We start from the raw sequence: 20,552 nt of genomic DNA on the forward strand, positions 1-20,552 counted from the left end.
TCCCGTATGTGCTGCATTTTCAGAAGTGCAGGGACTTCTTCCCTGCGTGTCCAAGGGCACGGGAGTCCATTCAAATGAATGGGCTCTCGTGCCAGTGCAAAATGCGGCCGCATGGAACGCAGATATGTGAACCAGGGGTTACACCCCGGTCACACCAAGCCCGAATTTGAAATTGTGCAACTTACAGTGAAGTTGCACAATTTCAAAGTCGGATGACATGCCGATTTCAGGTGTGATTTGCAAGACATGACACAGATGTCTATGAAAATCGCACCAAAAGTAGTGCATGTACTACTTTAGAAATTGGTGCGGCTCCAACCACCGCTATGACCGCTCTAATTGTGGTGGGGTATGACTTGGCATGCCATTTGCAAGTTGCATGGCATGCAAATCGTATGCTAATTTGCATCCAGTGTAACCTGGGACTTAGAAGCAGAAAAAAACCCACTGCCAGTGCGTCCCGGAGCTGTGGCATTTTGGCACAAAAATGCTTGATGCATTTAAATGCGTGTACACATGTCTAAATGCGTTTTGCACTAGGCACATTTAGCACATTTAGCACATTTAGCACATTTAGCAGTTTAGCGTTTATTGATTTAAATAGCCAGGATAAATTATTATTCTGGCCAATGAAATTAATGAACGCCAAGCGCATAATGAGCATAAACGCACCTAAACTTATTACACGCGCTTAGAAGCGTCAAGCATTTTTTTCTTTTCCCAAAATGCAGCTGCCAGGAGGAAAGACGTCTAGGAGAGATGGCAAAGCATCCAGTATGCATGAGGCTGAAATATTTTTGCACACAACTTGGAGGTCAAACAAGTCCCTTTACTGGCTAACTTGAGCTATGAAAGACGCAGTTTGCAGGATAACTCAGATCCTTTTGTCACTCTCTATAGATTTCTACTAATATTATTATTGTCATAATGCAGGATGTAGGGTCAATGTATAAATCCATGGTGCACACTTGAGCGATCAGAGCGTCCATGTTAATTAAAACCTGTGTAGAGGCAGCCGTTGCTGAAAATGTCTTCCTGAAAATGCTAGTTGCCTGGCTATCTCTAGCTTCAATATTTTAAAACACTAAACCACAACAAAGTGTGAGAAAATCGAAATTCAGGTTTTGTCCTTACCTTGCTGAGGGTCATGTGATTTAGGACAAATTGAAATCAGCGCTCATTTATGGCAGCCAGGCAATAAGCATTTTCAGGAATCATTGACAGCTTACCTCTGTATACTGTCATGACTGGTGTCTGATCCTAGGAGATGTGTATGTGCAGCTCTGGGGCTGTGGAGGTGACCCAGCCTGTCCTATTGTCACTTGTCCAGGTAATAAAATGTTAATGAGAGCTCGGGGGAGGAGGGGAGTGTGTCCGCCAGGGGGCGGCAGAGAGCGGCTCCCCCCTCCTCCTCCCCGGTCTGGCTCAGTCACACTCACACTGCTCTCTCCGCTTGTCTGCAGGGACGTCCGACCAGCCGGGGATCCTCGGAGCGGCGCTGTCCGGGGGGCAGCATGAGGGGGAGCCTGCTGCTGCTCACTGCCCTCCTGCCCCTGGTGGGGACCAACTCCTGGTGGTGAGTACTTAGGGGGCAATAATGACAATATGCTGTATGGGGAAATTCCATTTCTAACGAGGAATATCTGAATATATTGCATGGGGCAAGTCCTGTATTAATGGGAACATCTGCATGGAGCAAGTCCTGTATTAATGGGGAACATCTGCATGAGGCAAGTCCTGTATTAATGGGGAACATCTGCATGAGGCAAGTCCTGTATTAATGGGAACATCTGCATGAGGCAAGTCCTGTATTAATGGGGAACATCTGCATGAGGCAAGTCCTGTATTAATGGGGAACATCTGCATGAGGCAAGTCCTGTATTAATGGGGAACATCTGCATGGGGCAAGTCCTGTATTAATGGGGAACATCTGCATGGGGCAAGTCCTGTGTTAATGGGGAACATCTGCATGGGGCAAGTCCTGTATTAATGGGGAACATTTGCATAGGGCAAATCCTGTATTAATGGGGAACATCTGCATGGGGCAAGTCCTGTGTTAATGAGGAACATTCTGCATGGGGCAAGTCCTGTGTTAATGAGGAATGTCTGAATATATTGCATGGGGCAATTCCTGGATTAATGGGGAATATTTGAAGATATTGCATGGTGCAATTCCTGTATTAATGGTGAACATCTGCATGGGGAAATTCCTGTATTAATGGGGAATATCTGAATATATTGTATGGGGCAATTCCTGTATTAATGGAGAACATCTGAATATATTGCATGGAGCAATTCCTGTATTAATGGGGAAGATCTGAATATATTGCATGGGGCAATTCCTGTATTAATGGGGAAGATCTGAATATATTGCATGGGGCAATTCCTGTATTAATGGGGAACATCTGAATATATTGCATGGGGCAATTCCTGTATTAATGGTGAAGATCTGAATATATTGCATGGGGCAATTCCTGTATTAAAGGAGAAGATCTGAATATATTGCATGGGGCAATTCCTGTAATAAAGGAGAATATCTGAATATATTGCATGGGGCAATTCCTGTATTAATGGGGAACATCTGAATATATTGTATTGGGCAATTCCTGTATTATATTGTATGGGGCAATATATATTGTATGGGGAAATTCCTGTATTAATGGGGAACATCTGCATGGGGCAATTCCTGTATTAATGGGGAACATCTGAATATATTGCAAGGGGCAATTCCTGTATTAATGGGGAATATCTGAATATATTGCATGGGGCAATTCCTGTATTAATGGGGAATATCTGAATATACTGCATGGGCAATTCCTGTATTATATTGTATGGGGCAATTCCTGTATTAATGGGGAACATCTGAATATACTGTATGGGGCAATTCCTGTATTATATTATATGGGGCAATATATATTGTATGGGGCAATTCCTGTATTAATGGGGAATATCTGAATATATTGCACGGGACAATTCCTGTATTTAATGGGGAATAAATACAGGAATATATTGTATGGGGCAATTCCTGTAATAATGGGGAATATCTGAATATATTGTATGAGGCAATTCCTGTATTAATGAGGAAAATCTGAACATATTGTATGGGGTAATTCCTGTATTAATGAGGAACATCTGAATATATTGTATGGGACAATTCCTGTATTAATGGGGAACATTTTAATATATTGCATATGGCAATTCCTGTATTAATGGGGAACATTTTAATATATTGCATGGGCAATTCCTGTGTTAAGGGGAACATTTGAATATATTGCATGGGACAATTCCTGTATTAATTGAGAATATTTGACTATATTGCATGGGACAATTCCTGTATTAATGGGGAATATCTGAATCTAATGCATTGGACAATTCCTGTATTTATTGGGGAATATCTGAATATATTGTATGGGGCAATTCCTGCACAAATGGGGAATATCTGAGTATTTTGTATGGAGCAATTCCTGTACTATTGGGAATATCTGAATGTACTGTATAGAGTAATTCCTATACTAATGGTGCATATCTGAATATATTGCATAAGATAATTCCTGTACTAATGGTGAATATCTGAATATACTGCATGGGGCAATTCCTTTACTAACAGAGAACACTGCATGGGGCGATTTCAGCACTAATGGAGAGGAGCTGAATATTGCATGGTGTAGTTAGTTTACTCACAGAAAAAATTATATGGGGCAATTCCTTTACTAACAGAGAACATTGCATAGAGGAATTCCTATATTATGAACAGTATTTGAACATTGTATGGAGCAATTCCTATACTAACACAGAGTAACTAATTGTTGCATGTAGCAATTCCTGTACTAAAAGAAAATATTAATTGGGAAAAATCCTGTACTAATGGAACATTTTATGATTGCAATTAGAGATGAGCGAATCGAAGTATCCGAAGTGGAATTCGAGTCGAATATCGGAAAAATTTCGATTCGTGCCGAATCCGAAAAACAGCCTAATTCGGACGCGCGAATCGAAATTTTTCCGAAAATGGCGGCTGACATGTGCGGCGACGGAGCGGGGATGTCGGGGAAGGCGCGCAGACAAGGCGCGCTGCCCCATAATGCATTCCTCAACGACATGTGATCGCATCAGCCAATCAGCAGCCAGCCAGCCAGCACTGTGTAATGGTCGAGGTATATATAGCGGCCATTTTGGAAATCTTCATTTGCCTGCAGTCATTGAACAGAGGCAGACCGCTCTGTACTAGGGACAGGGACAGAGTTAGGGCCACAGAAACGAGAATTGGGGACAGAGAGAAGTTACTTAGGGACAGAGAACCATTACTCAGGGACACAGACTTGTTAATGAGGGCCACAGAATCGTTATTTAGGGACAAAGAAACGCTAGTTAGGGCCACAGAATTCATACTCAGGGACAGACAGAATTGTTACTCAGTGCCAGAGAATTGTTACTTAGGGCCACAGAAACGTTATTAGGGCCACAGAATTTTTACTCAGGGACAGACAGAATTGTTACTGAGTGCCAGAGAATTGTTACTCAGGGACAGACAGAATTGTTACTGAGTGCCAGAGAATTCTTAGGGCCACAGAATTCATTCTCAGGGACAGACAGAATTGTTACTCAGGGACAGACAGAATTGTTACTGAGTGCCAGAGAATTGTTACTCAGGGACAGACAGAATTGTTACTGAGTGCCAGAGAATTGTTACTCAGGGACAGACAGAATTGTTACTGAGTGCCAGAGAATTGTTACTCAGGGACAGACAGAATTGTTACTGAGTGCCAGAGAATTGTTACTCAGGGACAGACAGAATTGTTACTGAGTGCCAGAGAATTGTTACTCAGGGACAGACAGAATTGTTACTGAGTGCCAGAGAATTGTTACTCAGGGACAGACAGAATTGTTACTGAGTGCCAGAGAATTGTTACTCAGGGACAGACAGAATTGTTACTGAGTGCCAGAGAATTGTTACTCGCACAGACACAAAATTGTTACTTGCACAGACACAGAATTGTTACTCGCACAGACACAGAATTGTTACTCAGGGCCACAGAATTCATACTCAGGGACAGACAGAATTGTTACTGAGTGCCAGAGAATTGTTACTCAGGGACAGACAGAATTGTTACTGAGTGCCAGAGAATTGTTACTCAGGGACAGACAGAATTGTTACTGAGTGCCAGAGAATTGTTACTCAGGGACAGACAGAATTGTTACTGAGTGCCAGAGAATTGTTACTCAGGGACAGACAGAATTGTTACTGAGTGCCAGAGAATTGTTACTCGCACAGACACAAAATTGTTACTTGCACAGACACAGAATTGTTACTCGCACAGACACAGAATTGTTACTCAGGGCCACAGAATTCATACTCAGGGACAGACAGAATTGTTACTGAGTGCCAGAGAATTGTTACTCAGGGACAGACAGAATTGTTACTGAGTGCCAGAGAATTGTTACTCAGGGACAGACAGAATTGTTACTGAGTGCCAGAGAATTGTTATTCGCACAGACACAAAATTGTTACTTGCACAGACACAGAATTGTTACTCGCACAGACACAGAATTGTTACTCAGGGCCACAGAATTCATACTCAGGGACAGACAGAATTGTTACTGAGTGCCAGAGAATTGTTACTCAGGGACAGACAGAATTGTTACTGAGTGCCAGAGAATTGTTACTCAGGGACAGACAGAATTGTTACTGAGTGCCAGAGAATTGTTACTCGCACAGACACAAAATTGTTACTTGCACAGACACAGAATTGTTACTCGCACAGACACAGAATTGTTACTCAGGGCCACAGAATTCATACTCAGGGATAGACAGAATTGTTACTGAGTGCCAGAGAATTGTTACTCAGGGACAGACAGAATTGTTACTGAGTGCCAGAGAATTGTTACTCAGGGACAGACAGAATTGTTACTGAGTGCCAGAGAATTGTTACTCGCACAGACACAAAATTGTTACTTGCACAGACACAGAATTGTTACTCGCACAGACACAGAATTGTTACTCAGGGCCACAGAATTCATACTCAGGGACAGACAGAATTGTTACTGAGTGCCAGAGAATTGTTACTCAGGGACAGACAGAATTGTTACTGAGTGCCAGAGAATTGTTACTCGCACAGACACAAAATTGTTACTTGCACAGACACAGAATTGTTACTCGCACAGACACAGAATTGTTACTCAGGGCCACAGAATTCATACTCAGGGACAGACAGAATTGTTACTGAGTGCCAGAGAATTGTTACTCAGGGACAGACAGAATTGTTACTGAGTGCCAGAGAATTGTTACTCGCACAGACACAAAATTGTTACTTGCACAGACACAGAATTGTTACTCGCACAGACACAGAATTGTTACTCGCACAGACACATAATTGTTACTCAGGGCCACAGAATTCATACTCAGGGACAGACAGAATTGTTACTGAGTGCCAGAGAATTGTTACTCAGGGACACCTAATCGTTGAATTAAATAGTATGTCAGACAACATGCAGAGGAGTGGCAGAGGAGGCAATGTTTTAGGAGCGAGCAGACGTGGCAGCAGAGGAAGGGGTCGAGGCAGCAGTATTCGCAGCCAGAGGCCAGTGCTCCCGGTGTCATCCAGCGGTCGTGTCTCCACCGACAACCCTGCCGTCATTGATTGGTTGGCTCGGTCGTCTTCCTCTTCCCAGGTCACCTCTGACACCTACAGCCAACGGTCGGTGGGTACGTCAGACACAACCGTTAGTTGGCATGGCCCGGGACCAAGCCCACTGAAATCACGTGTCCTCTACCTGCCCCTGTCCTTTGCTGTTCCCTCACCAAGCGAAGTATCGCATGCTGTGGGCTCAGCCCCACTGTACAGTGAGGAAGAGCTAACAGAGGGCGGTCAGGAACGGGGGGAGACATCGGCCTTTTCAGCAGCCAAGCGAACAAGTACTGGCGAGGAGAGTGGCTCGGTAGCCGGTCTAGAGACAGGTCTGTCTCCTGACCCAGACGCAGCCGAGGGGGCTAGTAGTGAGGCGGAGACCCTACTTGATGATGAGGAGGTTGATCGCACTTGGCAGCCTCGTCGTCATCAGGCAATTTCTTCCGCATCATCAGGAGAAGAGGGTGGCAGCTTGGCAGCGAGCAAAACAGTCGGTGGGTTGCCCAGGAGACAGCAGCAGGGTCGCATCAGTGTCAGTGGAGCCAAACGTCCACGGAGTAGAGCACCAGCTCCACTGCAGCCTACCACCACGGCCAGTAGTGGTGCCGTTGCGCACGGAGGAAGTAGCAGTCAGCCAGTGAAGAGTAGCGGGGGCAAAGTTTCCTACTCGGTGGTGTGGCAATTTTTCCTCAAGCCGCCCGAGGAAGTAAACGTAGCCGTATGTCGACTATGTGGCCAGAAATGCAAGCGTGGCCAGGGGGCCCATGTTGGGACTACAGCGTTGCGTCAGCATATGCAGCGTCACCATTCGGTGGCCTGGGAAAACCGTGATAAACATACGGCGGTTCTGCCTGCCCCAGCCCCCGCTCCATCACCCGCTCCGTTACTTGCTCCGTCACCCGACGTCGTCAATCGCCCTCTATCAGCCAGTCAAGGCTCCAACACCTCTGCTGAGGGGAGTTGTCGCTCATTGGCATCTTCCGCTCGTTCAGATGCTCCTTCTCCTGCTACTCCTCTTCTCGGATTCCGTCAACAGTCTTTCTTGGAATCCGTATCCAAGAGACAACAGTTTGCGAGCACGCACCCGACGGTGCAAAAGCTGAACGTCCTCCTGTCCAAGTTGCTGGTGCTGCAGTCCCTCCCTTTCCAACTGGTGGACTCAGCACCTTTCCGAGAAATGATGGCTTGTGCCGCGCCGCGGTGGAGAGTGCCAAGCCGTCATTTCTTTGCCCAAAAGGCAGTGCCAGCCCTGCATTCACATGTAGAAGAGATGGTGGGCCAGTCTTTGAGCATGTCGGTCTCTGCCAAAGTGCACGGCAGCGCCGACGTGTGGAGCTGTAACTACGGTCAGGGACAGTACATGTCATTTACGGCCCACTGGGTGAACGTGGTGCCGGCACAGCCGCACCAGCAACTTGGACAGGTCACGACGCTTTTGCCTCCACGTTTGCACGTCCTTGGTCCAGCAAGCATGTCCGCCTCTACCACCTCTTTTTCCGCCGTGTCCTCAGCCGCCACCCCCGTGCCAAGTCCCATTACCCGACCGGCATATCACATGTGCAGGGCGCAACGGTGTCACGCTGTGCTGCACCTGGTATGCCTTGGCGAACGTAGTCACACAGGGGAGGAACTGCTGAGTGTAATGAACAGAGAAATCGACAGATGGCTGTCTCCGCGCAAACTAAAAATCGGAACCATGTTGACTGACAACGGAAAGAACATGGTGTCTGCTCTGCGTCAAGGAAGGTTGTGCCATGCGCCATGCATGGCTCACGTGTTCAATCTGGTTGTCAAGCGGTTCCTAAAATCCACCATCCCACTGCAAGACATCCTTAAAATGTCACGTAAACTGTGCATGCATTTCAGCCATTCCTACACCGCAAAGAACACCCTCATTGAGCTGCAGCGGCAGAACGGAATTCCACAGCATCGCCTGATCTGCGACGTTGCAACAAGGTGGAATTCAACCCTACACATGTTAGACCGCCTTTACGAGCAGCGAAAGGCCATCACCGATTTCCTGATGTTACAAGCGGATAAAGGTACTCCCCTGTGTAACTTAGATGTCAGCCATTGGCAGCTCATGCGTGACACCTGCCGCTTGCTCAGGCCCTTTGAGGAGGCCACGCTATTCGTGAGTCGGCAGGACTATGGGATGAACGACGTCATTCCTCTGTTGCACGTCCTGGAACAAATGCTGTTAACAATGGCTGGTCAGGGTGCGGTAGACGTGGCGCACAGATCTCAACGCCACATGACCCCTGTGGGGGCAGGACAGGAAGAAGAGGAGGAGGTAGAGGAGGACATTTGTGCTCAGGAATTATTGAGTGAAATGGGTGGTTTTTCCACTCAGCGGACAGGAGTGGAGGAGCAGGAGCATCTGGTAGAGGAGGAGGAGGAGGAGACAGAGGACCCAGACGCACCGTGGCAGTATGCTGTGGAGATGGAGGCAGGGAGTCCCTCGCATTCCTTGGCACAAATGGCCCATAGCATGCTCGGTTGCTTGCGTAGCGACAGCCGAATAATAACCATCAGACAGAGGGATGACTTTTGGCTGTCCACCTTGTTGGACCCTCGCTACCGGTCCAAAATGGTGGCCTTTTTCACACCTGCTGAGAGGGAGGCCAAAATTACGTACTATAAAAACCACCTATGTAGTCAGTTGGTCTCTGCCTTTGTGCGCCAACGTCCATCCTCAGACACTGTGGGCCCTGTGCGCTCGCGTTCCGCTGGCATGGCAGCAGGGGAGGGGTGGGGTGGTAGGAGCAGTGGCAGCTCCACCAGCAGTGGCTGCCTCAGTCTGCAGTCGATGATGAGTAGCTTTCTTCACCAGCGCAGTGAGGAAACTACTAACCAGCCGCAGCAGCAGCAGCAGCATCAGGTGGACCTGGAGCAGGAGCTCAAACAACAGGCTTGGGCCTACTTGGACAGCACCCTGCCAACCGAGGTAGACAATCCCCTTGACTACTGGGCAACGAAACTTGACCTTTGGCCCCAACTAGCTGAATTTGCCCTTGAAAGGCTGTCATGCCCGGCCAGTAGCGTGGCATCGGAGCGCGTGTTTAGTGCGGCAGGAGGTATTGTAACTCCGCGGAGGACACGACTGTCCACCCAAAGTGTGGAGAGACTCACGTTTGTGAAAATGAATCAGGCGTGGATTAGTCTGGATTTCAAACCACCAGTTCCTGACACAACTGACTAAATCCGCCATGAATCATGCCTCAAACATGTGCCACTTTCAGGTCTCCTCACACTGCTGGTGTGTTTAATTTTTTGACATAGGGTGCTGGCAGATTACGGGCCTCCTATAGCTGCTGCCAGGCCCCTAATCTGCCATGGGCCCCTATATACCGCCTCCTCATGCTGCTGCCAAGTCCAGAGTCTGTCATGGGTCCCTGTATGGCCTCCCATTGCTGCTGTCTCCATCGCCACACTCTGCTGCCATGTGCCACTTTCAGGTCTCTTCACACTGCTGGTGTGTTAAATTTTTTGACATAGGGTGCAGGCAGATTACGGGCCTCACATAGCTGCTGCCAGGCCCCTAATCTGCCATGGGCCCCTATATACCGCCTCCTCATGCTGCTGCCAAGTCTAGAGTCTCTCATGGGTCCCTGTACGGCCTCCCATTGCTGCTGTCTCCATCGCCACACTCTGCTGCCATGTGCCACTTTCAGGTCTCTTCACACTGCTGGTGTGTTAAATTTTTTGACATAGGGTGCAGGCAGATTACGGGCCTCACATAGCTGCTGCCAGGCCCCTAATCTGCCATGGGCCCCTATATACCGCCTCCTCATGCTGCTGCCAAGTCTAGAGTCTGTCATGGGTCCCTGTACGGCCTCCCATTGCTGCTGTCTCCATCGCCACACTCTGCTGCCATGTGCCACTTTCAGGTCTCCTCACACTGCTGGTGTGTAGAATTTTTTGACATAGGGTGCTGGCAGATTATGGGCCTCCTATAGCTGCTGCCAGGCCCCTAATCTGCCATAGGCCCCTATATACCGCCTCCTCATGCTGCTGCCAGGTCCAGAGTCTCTCATGGGTCCCTGTACGGCCTCCCATTGCTGCTGTCTCCATCGCCACACTCTGCCATGTGCCACTTTCAGGTCTCCTCACACACTGCTGGTGTGTAGAATTTTTTGACATAGGGTGCTGGCAGATTATGGGCCTCCTATAGCTGCTGCCAGGCCCCTAATCTGCCATAGGCCCCTATATACCGCTTCCTCATGCTGCTGCCAGGTCCAGAGTCTCTCATGGGTCCCTGTACGGCCTCCCATTGCTGCTGTCTCCATCGCCACACTCTGCCATGTGCCACTTTCAGGTCTCCTCACACACTGCTGGTGTGTTAAATTTTTTGACATAGGGTGCAGGCAGATTACGGGCCTCACATAGCTGCTGCCAGGCCCCTAATCTGCCATGGGCCCCTATATACCGCCTCCTCATGCTGCTGCCAAGTCTAGAGTCTCTCATGGGTCCCTGTACGGCCTCCCATTGCTGCTGTCTCCATCGCCACACTCTGCTGCCATGTGCCACTTTCAGGTCTCTTCACACTGCTGGTGTGTTAAATTTTTTGACATAGGGTGCAGGCAGATTACGGGCCTCACATAGCTGCTGCCAGGCCCCTAATCTGCCATGGGCCCCTATATACCGCCTCCTCATGCTGCTGCCAAGTCCAGAGTCTGTCATGGGTCCCTGTATGGCCTCCCATTGCTGCTGTCTCCATCGCCACACTCTGCTGCCATGTGCCACTTTCAGGTCTCTTCACACTGCTGGTGTGTTAAATTTTTTGACATAGGGTGCAGGCAGATTACGGGCCTCACATAGCTGCTGCCAGGCCCCTAATCTGCCATGGGCCCCTATATACCGCCTCCTCATGCTGCTGCCAAGTCTAGAGTCTCTCATGGGTCCCTGTACGGCCTCCCATTGCTGCTGTCTCCATCGCCACACTCTGCTGCCATGTGCCACTTTCAGGTCTCTTCACACTGCTGGTGTGTTAAATTTTTTGACATAGGGTGCAGGCAGATTACGGGCCTCACATAGCTGCTGCCAGGCCCCTAATCTGCCATGGGCCCCTATATACCGCCTCCTCATGCTGCTGCCAAGTCCAGAGTCTGTCATGGGTCCCTGTATGGCCTCCCATTGCTGCTGTCTCCATCGCCACACTCTGCTGCCATGTGCCACTTTCAGGTCTCTTCACACTGCTGGTGTGTTAAATTTTTTGACATAGGGTGCAGGCAGATTACGGGCCTCACATAGCTGCTGCCAGGCCCCTAATCTGCCATGGGCCCCTATATACCGCCTCCTCATGCTGCTGCCAAGTCCAGAGTCTGTCATGGGTCCCTGTATGGCCTCCCATTGCTGCTGTCTCCATCGCCACACTCTGCTGCCATGTGCCACTTTCAGGTCTCTTCACACTGCTGGTGTGTTAAATTTTTTGACATAGGGTGCAGGCAGATTACGGGCCTCACATAGCTGCTGCCAGGCCCCTAATCTGCCATGGGCCCCTATATACCGCCTCCTCATGCTGCTGCCAAGTCTAGAGTCTCTCATGGGTCCCTGTACGGCCTCCCATTGCTGCTGTCTCCATCGCCACACTCTGCTGCCATGTGCCACTTTCAGGTCTCTTCACACTGCTGGTGTGTTAAATTTTTTGACATAGGGTGCAGGCAGATTACGGGCCTCACATAGCTGCTGCCAGGCCCCTAATCTGCCATGGGCCCCTATATACCGCCTCCTCATGCTGCTGCCAAGTCCAGAGTCTGTCATGGGTCCCTGTATGGCCTCCCATTGCTGCTGTCTCCATCGCCACACTCTGCTGCCATGTGCCACTTTCAGGTCTCTTCACACTGCTGGTGTGTTAAATTTTTTGACATAGGGTGCAGGCAGATTACGGGCCTCACATAGCTGCTGCCAGGCCCCTAATCTGCCATGGGCCCCTATATACCGCCTCCTCATGCTGCTGCCAAGTCTAGAGTCTCTCATGGGTCCCTGTACGGCCTCCCATTGCTGCTGTCTCCATCGCCACACTCTGCTGCCATGTGCCACTTTCAGGTCTCTTCACACTGCTGGTGTGTTAAATTTTTTGACATAGGGTGCAGGCAGATTACGGGCCTCACATAGCTGCTGCCAGGCCCCTAATCTGCCATGGGCCCCTATATACCGCCTCCTCATGCTGCTGCCAAGTCCAGAGTCTGTCATGGGTCCCTGTATGGCCTCCCATTGCTGCTGTCTCCATCGCCACACTCTGCTGCCATGTGCCACTTTCAGGTCTCTTCACACTGCTGGTGTGTTAAATTTTTTGACATAGGGTGCAGGCAGATTACGGGCCTCACATAGCTGCTGCCAGGCCCCTAATCTGCCATGGGCCCCTATATACCGCCTCCTCATGCTGCTGCCAAGTCTAGAGTCTGTCATGGGTCCCTGTACGGCCTCCCATTGCTGCTGTCTCCATCGCCACACTCTGCTGCCATGTGCCACTTTCAGGTCTCCTCACACTGCTGGTGTGTAGAATTTTTTGACATAGGGTGCTGGCAGATTATGGGCCTCCTATAGCTGCTGCCAGGCCCCTAATCTGCCATAGGCCCCTATATACCGCCTCCTCATGCTGCTGCCAGGTCCAGAGTCTCTCATGGGTCCCTGTACGGCCTCCCATTGCTGCTGTCTCCATCGCCACACTCTGCCATGTGCCACTTTCAGGTCTCCTCACACACTGCTGGTGTGTAGAATTTTTTGACATAGGGTGCTGGCAGATTATGGGCCTCCTATAGCTGCTGCCAGGCCCCTAATCTGCCATAGGCCCCTATATACCGCTTCCTCATGCTGCTGCCAGGTCCAGAGTCTCTCATGGGTCCCTGTACGGCCTCCCATTGCTGCTGTCTCCATCGCCACACTCTGCCATGTGCCACTTTCAGGTCTCCTCACACACTGCTGGTGTGTTAAATTTTTTGACATAGGGTGCAGGCAGATTACGGGCCTCACATAGCTGCTGCCAGGCCCCTAATCTGCCATGGGCCCCTATATACCGCCTCCTCATGCTGCTGCCAAGTCTAGAGTCTCTCATGGGTCCCTGTACGGCCTCCCATTGCTGCTGTCTCCATCGCCACACTCTGCTGCCATGTGCCACTTTCAGGTCTCTTCACACTGCTGGTGTGTTAAATTTTTTGACATAGGGTGCAGGCAGATTACGGGCCTCACATAGCTGCTGCCAGGCCCCTAATCTGCCATGGGCCCCTATATACCGCCTCCTCATGCTGCTGCCAAGTCCAGAGTCTGTCATGGGTCCCTGTATGGCCTCCCATTGCTGCTGTCTCCATCGCCACACTCTGCTGCCATGTGCCACTTTCAGGTCTCTTCACACTGCTGGTGTGTTAAATTTTTTGACATAGGGTGCAGGCAGATTACGGGCCTCACATAGCTGCTGCCAGGCCCCTAATCTGCCATGGGCCCCTATATACCGCCTCCTCATGCTGCTGCCAAGTCTAGAGTCTCTCATGGGTCCCTGTACGGCCTCCCATTGCTGCTGTCTCCATCGCCACACTCTGCTGCCATGTGCCACTTTCAGGTCTCTTCACACTGCTGGTGTGTTAAATTTTTTGACATAGGGTGCAGGCAGATTACGGGCCTCACATAGCTGCTGCCAGACATGTAATCTGCCATGGGCCCCCGTACCGACTCCTCATGCTGTGACGTTGCAACAAGGTGGAATTCAACCCTACATATGTTAGACCGCCTTTACGAACAGCTAAAGGCCATCACAGATTTCCTGATGTTAAAAGCGGATAAAGGTACTCCCTGTGTAACTTAGATGTCAGCCATTGGCAGCTCATGTGTGACACCTGCGCTTGCTCAGGCCCTTTGAGGAGGCCACGCTATTCGTGAGTCGGCAGGACTATGGGATGAATGAGGTCAAATCGGCCATGGGCCCCCGTACCGCCTGTTCACGCTGATGCTGGTCCCACAGTGTGACCTGGGTCCCTGTACGGCCTTCCATTGCTTCCACTCTGCCATGTGCCACTTTGAAATCTCCTCACACTCCTGCGGTTGTCCATTTTGTCATAGGTTGCTGGCAGATTACAGGCCTTCCATAGGTGCCACCAAGCCCCATATCGGCCATGGGCCCCCGTACCGCCTGGTCACGCTGCTGCTGGGCCCATAGTGTGACCTGGGTCCCTGTACCGCCTCCCATTGCTCCCACTCTGCCATGTGCCACTTTCAGGTCTCCTCACGCTCCTGCTGGTTTCCATTTTGTCATAGGTTGCTGTATGGCCTCCCATTGCTGCTGCCTCCACCGCCACACTGTGGCTCCAAACACTGGTTTTGGCCCCGTGACTGGCCAAAGGAGTGAAGTGTGCAGTGATTCTAAGATCGACGGCACTCATCTGCATGTCATACTGACAGACAGTATTATTTCTCTTCCCCAGCAGACTCCAAGGGCATTTAAATTAAAGGTACAGTGTTCTGCACTAATATTAAGTCTCTCTGAAGCCTAGAAACACCCTTTTTTAAGTTAAATTCACAGCGAATTTATTCGACTCGAATCGAATATTGTCCACGAATTCGCCGAATCAGTCGAATCGAATTTTTCATTTCTTCGCTCATCTCTAATTGCAATGTGTAATTTCTGTACTAACAGTTTCTGAAAATTAGATGGGGCAGTTCCTGTACTTACAGTATCTGAATAATAAAGTTAACTGTACAGGCGCTGCCTAGTCAAAGTGAATAATATCAAACATAAATGTAAACATAAACACAACGACAATTAGTCCAAATTCACATACTTTTTCATTATTTTGTGCAAAAGGCAATGGTTCAGTCTCATAGCAGTGCTGTCCACTATTTCTTTAAATATAGTGTAAACTTTCAGTGCTGTGCTTCCCGCCAGGGAATCCACTCACTCATCGACACCTGTGAACGCTTAGATATGTCTAAGAGTCATAAGCGCTTTGTATAGATGTCTTGGTACCGCTGGGGCTTGTAGTCCTCCTCTGTAGCTTTAACTTAATTCAGTAGCGATGTTCATAGGCATACATAACTCCCATATACAAAGGAAATGATAGACAGTACCAGTTACACTCACTTTAAAAAAAAAAAGAATTAGAAGTGAATCACTACACCAGCGCATCCTCAGAAGTACCTCTGAGGATGCCCAGTGGAAGGGGCAAAACGTGTCAGATGGAGAACATTGGTGATGTCATATCTGGTTGGTGGAACGCTCACTGGTGCGTCACTTCCAGTCTGGCGATTCTGCTTGAATTCATCTGTTTCAAGTGAGTGTAACCCATGTTATGTAATAAATTAATTAAATGGAATTATGCTAAGTGGGTCTATAATTTCCTTCATATGTGAAAGTTATACACTTACTGGCCACTTTATTAGGTATACCTGTTCAATTGCTTAGTAACACAAATTGGTAATCAGCGAATCACATGGCAGCAACTCAATGCATTTAGGCACGTAGACGTGGTGAAGATGACTTGTTGAAGTTCAAACCAAGCATCAGAATGGGGATTTAAATGACTTTGAACATGGCAAGGTTGTTGGTGCCAGATGGGCTGGTCTGAGTATTTCAAAAACTGCTGAACTCCTGGGATTTTTACACACAACCATCTCTAGGGTTTACAGAGAATGGTCCGAAAAAGAGAAAATATCCAGTGAGCGGCAGTTGTGTGGACGAAAATGTCTTGTTGATGTCAGAGGAGAATGGGCAGACTGGTTCGAGATGATAGAAAGGCAACAGTAACTCATGTCTATATGGACCAAAATCTGAGAAATGTTTCCAACACCTTGTTGAAACTATGCTAGGAAGAATTAAGGCAGTTCGAAGGCAAAAGTGGGTCCAACTTGGTACTAGCAAGGTGGGCCTAATAAAGTGGCTGGAGAGTATATGCCTGTGAACATCGCTGCTGAGTTAAGATACAGCTACAGAGAAGGACTACAAGCCCCAGCAGTACCAGGACATCTATACAAAGCGCTTGTGACTCTTCTACATATCTAAGAGTCCACAGCTGTCAGTGAGTGAGTGGGATCAGTGGCGAGGAGCACAGCACTGGAAGTTTGCACTTATTTAAAGAAGTAGTGCACGGCCCTGTTAAGAGACTGAACCATTTCCATTTGCATGAAATAACAAAGAAGCACGTGTATATGGACTAATTGTGTTTATATTTATGTTTGATATCATTCACTTTGACTAGGCAGCGCTTGCACAGTAAGGCCTCATGTACACTGCTTCACGTTTAGGAGCTTTTGACATTTTTTTGCTCAACTCAATAAAAGATTATGTGTCCATGTACACACAGGCAGAAATTAGGGGTAGTTAAACGATCCTCTCCTGAACTCAGAAGAATCGCATTCAGGAGAGGAACATTTTGGACAAAAACACTAAAACACAGCAAAAACGCTTGTAAACGCATCTGAACGACGCATTAATGCTTGGACATTTAATCATGTCAATGAAAAATACTCTGGCCAATCAAATGAATAAATGTCCAAGCACTAAACACTGGTAAACACAGTACCATTTAGCATTTTTCTGCTGCTGGGAGAGCCAAACATCTAGGAGAGTTCATGTGTATATGAGACCTAACTTTAGTCTTTGAGGGTTGAGAATCCCATCAGAGCAGCAGCCATTCACATTTACTATTGTACATTCACTATAGTAAATACACTTTAGTCCAGCCTTTCTCAACCAGGGTGCCTTGAGGTTTCTTCAGGGGTGCCTTGGCAAAATGTCTAAAAATTGCCCAAATTTTGAAAACAAGCCAGCGATGAAACAAACCTGCCTTTTAGTTACACAAAGACACAGGTTTTCATTGTGCACCATTACGACCTCTAGAACCGGCTTCTTGACAACCAATGACATCATCATTTGATAGGGAGGATGTCCGCTGCCTGCACAGCATCCTAGTTTGCCCCTCCCCTGCCCCTCCATCAGTGCTGGGGTCACATTAGCTCAGTGATGGAGAAAAACTGAGGGAGAAGAGAAACAATGGAATACTAGTCAGTACCAGTGTGCAAAGGTGTATTTGCTTTGGAAGAATAAATCACCTCTAATGTTGGGTGTCCTACATGTGTGGATGTTGCTGCATTATATAAAAGTATTAGAATAATTTTTCACATTTTAGAATGCAGTGCCCTTTTAAAATTATGGACAGTCTAGATGCACCCCATTTTATAATGGGGTGTCTTCAGACCATCTATAATTTGAAAAGGTGCTTCGGGATTGTCCATAATTTTAAAGGGTGCCTTGACTGAAAAAAAAAGGTTGAGAAACATTGCTTTAGTCATCATAGTTGTTTTAGCATGAAATTTGAGTTCATATACAGTTCCTAGCATGGGTATAAAATGCCAATTTAGTATCTGAATATTGCACATGGCACTTAGTGTACTATGGGGTAAAGTACACAAGTAGTATGTAGAAATTGTCATAGCAAATAAAGTGGGTGGGGGAACTCCTGTCAGGTTTTTCTTTTTTTTGTCTGTGTCCCTGCTCGTTAGATTCACCTTCTCTATTTGTCCCGCTCACCATTGTCAGAAGAACTGAAAGGATGAAAGGAGAGGGCCCCTGTTTTGGTGACAACTGTCTAATAGGGGAACATCCTCAAGTTGGAAAGATTTCCTTTCACTTCCTGTTGTGTTGTGACAGAAAATGAAGGAAAACCTTTCCGTGGGACCCATACTGCAAAAAAAAAAAAATATGAGGGGTTTTATGGCAGGGCTTTTTTGTGATGGGAGGGGGAAAAAGGAAATGAACCTTGCTGTAGCACTAGAAAATCCATGTCAAACTCCTTAGGGGCTTCAGAAAGCATTGTGCTGTGCTTCCATGACTTGATTGTTACTACTTGGCAAGCTTTGCAAATTGGTAGGCTTGCCAAAGTTGCGGGCAAGGTTAAAATGACTCCAAACCCTATGTGTACATTAGAGCATTCGCTATTGTGAAGAACGAGTATTTGCCTACTTGCAAAGCATTTGGAAAGCTTTATTAATGAAAAAGAAATACTTGCCTTTTTATGCTCTTGTGAACGAGGTCAAACAAAGCATGCAGTTTGGAGCATAGAAGTATGAATGATGTCCAGGAGATTGGTGGATGGTCTACTCTCCACTTCCCTCTGATGATAATATCTCCAGGTGGTCTCATTTGGTTCTTGTTGTGTGTTAGCAAATAGATCAATTGTTGAAATGCAGCCCAGAAGGTGACCCAGACAGACACTGTTCAAGTTTGACCCGTACAACGATGTTATAAGATACTTTGATAATATGGAACTAGATACAACACAATAATCCCCATCCATTTAAAGAGATTTTGTGCTGTACATTAGAGCTGTGCAGTTCTGTACTTGGCCCCTAATTATAAGATAAAGGTGCCACGTCCTGCAGGATATAGCCTTCTGTGCTATCCTTCTCTATCCTTCTATTTTTCCTGCATGTTGGTGGGAGGGCAGCCAAGCAACATTCACTTTGCTGCTGTAGGCCGATATTTTCTCTTAAACACTTTTGATAAATCATCATTGGCTTTTGTAAATCCATAACATCTCATGCCACAGGAAGGAAGAGGAGGGTTTCAAGGCTGTAGACCACAAAATACATAATTATAAATGAAATAGGTAACAGTGTTCAATAAATGGCAAATCTTAAAAAAAAAGTATATATTGCAAAGTGGGAGTGTTTCCACTCTTGTGGTGTTTGAACAAAGTGATGTAAAAGGTAGATTTTCCTTTCGGGCCCAATTACTTCTGTGTGGTATGTTAATGTGTTTTATGTCACTGTGCATTGTGTTAGGGCAGCCCATTCAAAAATAATGGGCTGCCAATGCATCCAACATGCTTTAAACAGCACACAACCCTTTTTTTCTAATGCAACACACCGCAACGCATTGTGGGACACTACAGCACAAGTATATTGGGGTGCCATTCCAAATGAGTTCCACTGCAAGGCAGCAATGCATGTTCCATGTGTTGCCATGCATAACCGTAATGCACGTGTTACTGCAACTTGGAAGTGTATATTATCCCTTAAATTGGAACTTCAGCTCTAACTTTTTTGTTTTTTGGTTGGTTGCTGTTTGTGTCTAAGGTAAGGGGATTTACCCTCACTTCCTGTCCAGTGACTACAGTCAGAAGTCAGTGGGGACACAGACAGAAATAAAAGTCCTGACAGAGGTTCTAACCCTTTTCCTCCACTCAGTTTAAAAAAAACAAAATTGGAAGCAGCTCCGCTTGAAAGAAGGCTTCTAAACAAAACAATAAATATTACTTAGCTGAAAGGATGAGTAATATTATTATTATACAGGATTTATATAGCGCCAACAGTTTGCTCAGCGCTTTACAATATAACGGGAGACAATACAGCAACAATACAGTTCAATACAAGAGGGTTAGGAGGGCCTGATCCTGGGAGCTTACAATCTAAGAGGGAGGGGCTAGTGGTACAAAAGGTAGTAACTGTGGGGGATGGACTGGTAGGAAGAGTAATATAATTGCTATGCATGGTTGCATAAGGAATTTCTAAGTCTTGGACCCAGTTTATGTTTTTTTCACCCTTTTTTTCCCATCTAGGTCGCTGGCCTTGAATCCAGTACAGAGGCCTGAATTGTACATCATTGGCGCACAGCCTCTGTGTAGTCAGCTGACCGGCCTATCCCCTGGGCAGAGGAAGTTGTGCCAGCTTTATCAGGACCACATGGTGTACATCGGTGAAGGGGCCAAGACAGGCATCAAGGAATGCCAGTATCAGTTCAAGCAACGACGCTGGAACTGCAGCACGGTGGACAATACATCAGTGTTCGGCCGGGTCATGCAGATTGGTAAGAGTGTGTGAACACTAGTCTGTCATCCTATTCCACTTCTATGCTTAAGGTATATCTAAACACAAGAACAAAAATGTAATATATTGCAGTTTACCAATCCTTAGATGTGGTGGCTGCATTTGTTTTCT

General features: G+C 47.4%; 1 protein-coding gene across 1 annotated transcript in view; it reads left to right on the forward strand.

Annotated features, from left to right (window-relative positions):
• Positions 1–20,552, forward strand: part of WNT5B (Wnt family member 5B) — a 200,987-nt gene that overhangs the window by 145,002 nt on the left and 35,433 nt on the right. The window contains exons 2-3 of the mRNA XM_089671813.1: positions 1,464–1,576; positions 20,174–20,421. Coding sequence (XP_089527939.1) covers positions 1,464–1,576; positions 20,174–20,421 — 361 coding nt within the window. The remainder of the gene's footprint in view (positions 1–1,463; positions 1,577–20,173; positions 20,422–20,552) is intronic.

Source organism: Staurois parvus, unplaced genomic scaffold (assembly GCF_062004578.1).
Source record: "Staurois parvus isolate SC_StPar_1 unplaced genomic scaffold, SC_StPar_1.0 ptg000114l, whole genome shotgun sequence".
Taxonomy (NCBI): Eukaryota; Metazoa; Chordata; class Amphibia; order Anura; family Ranidae; genus Staurois; species Staurois parvus.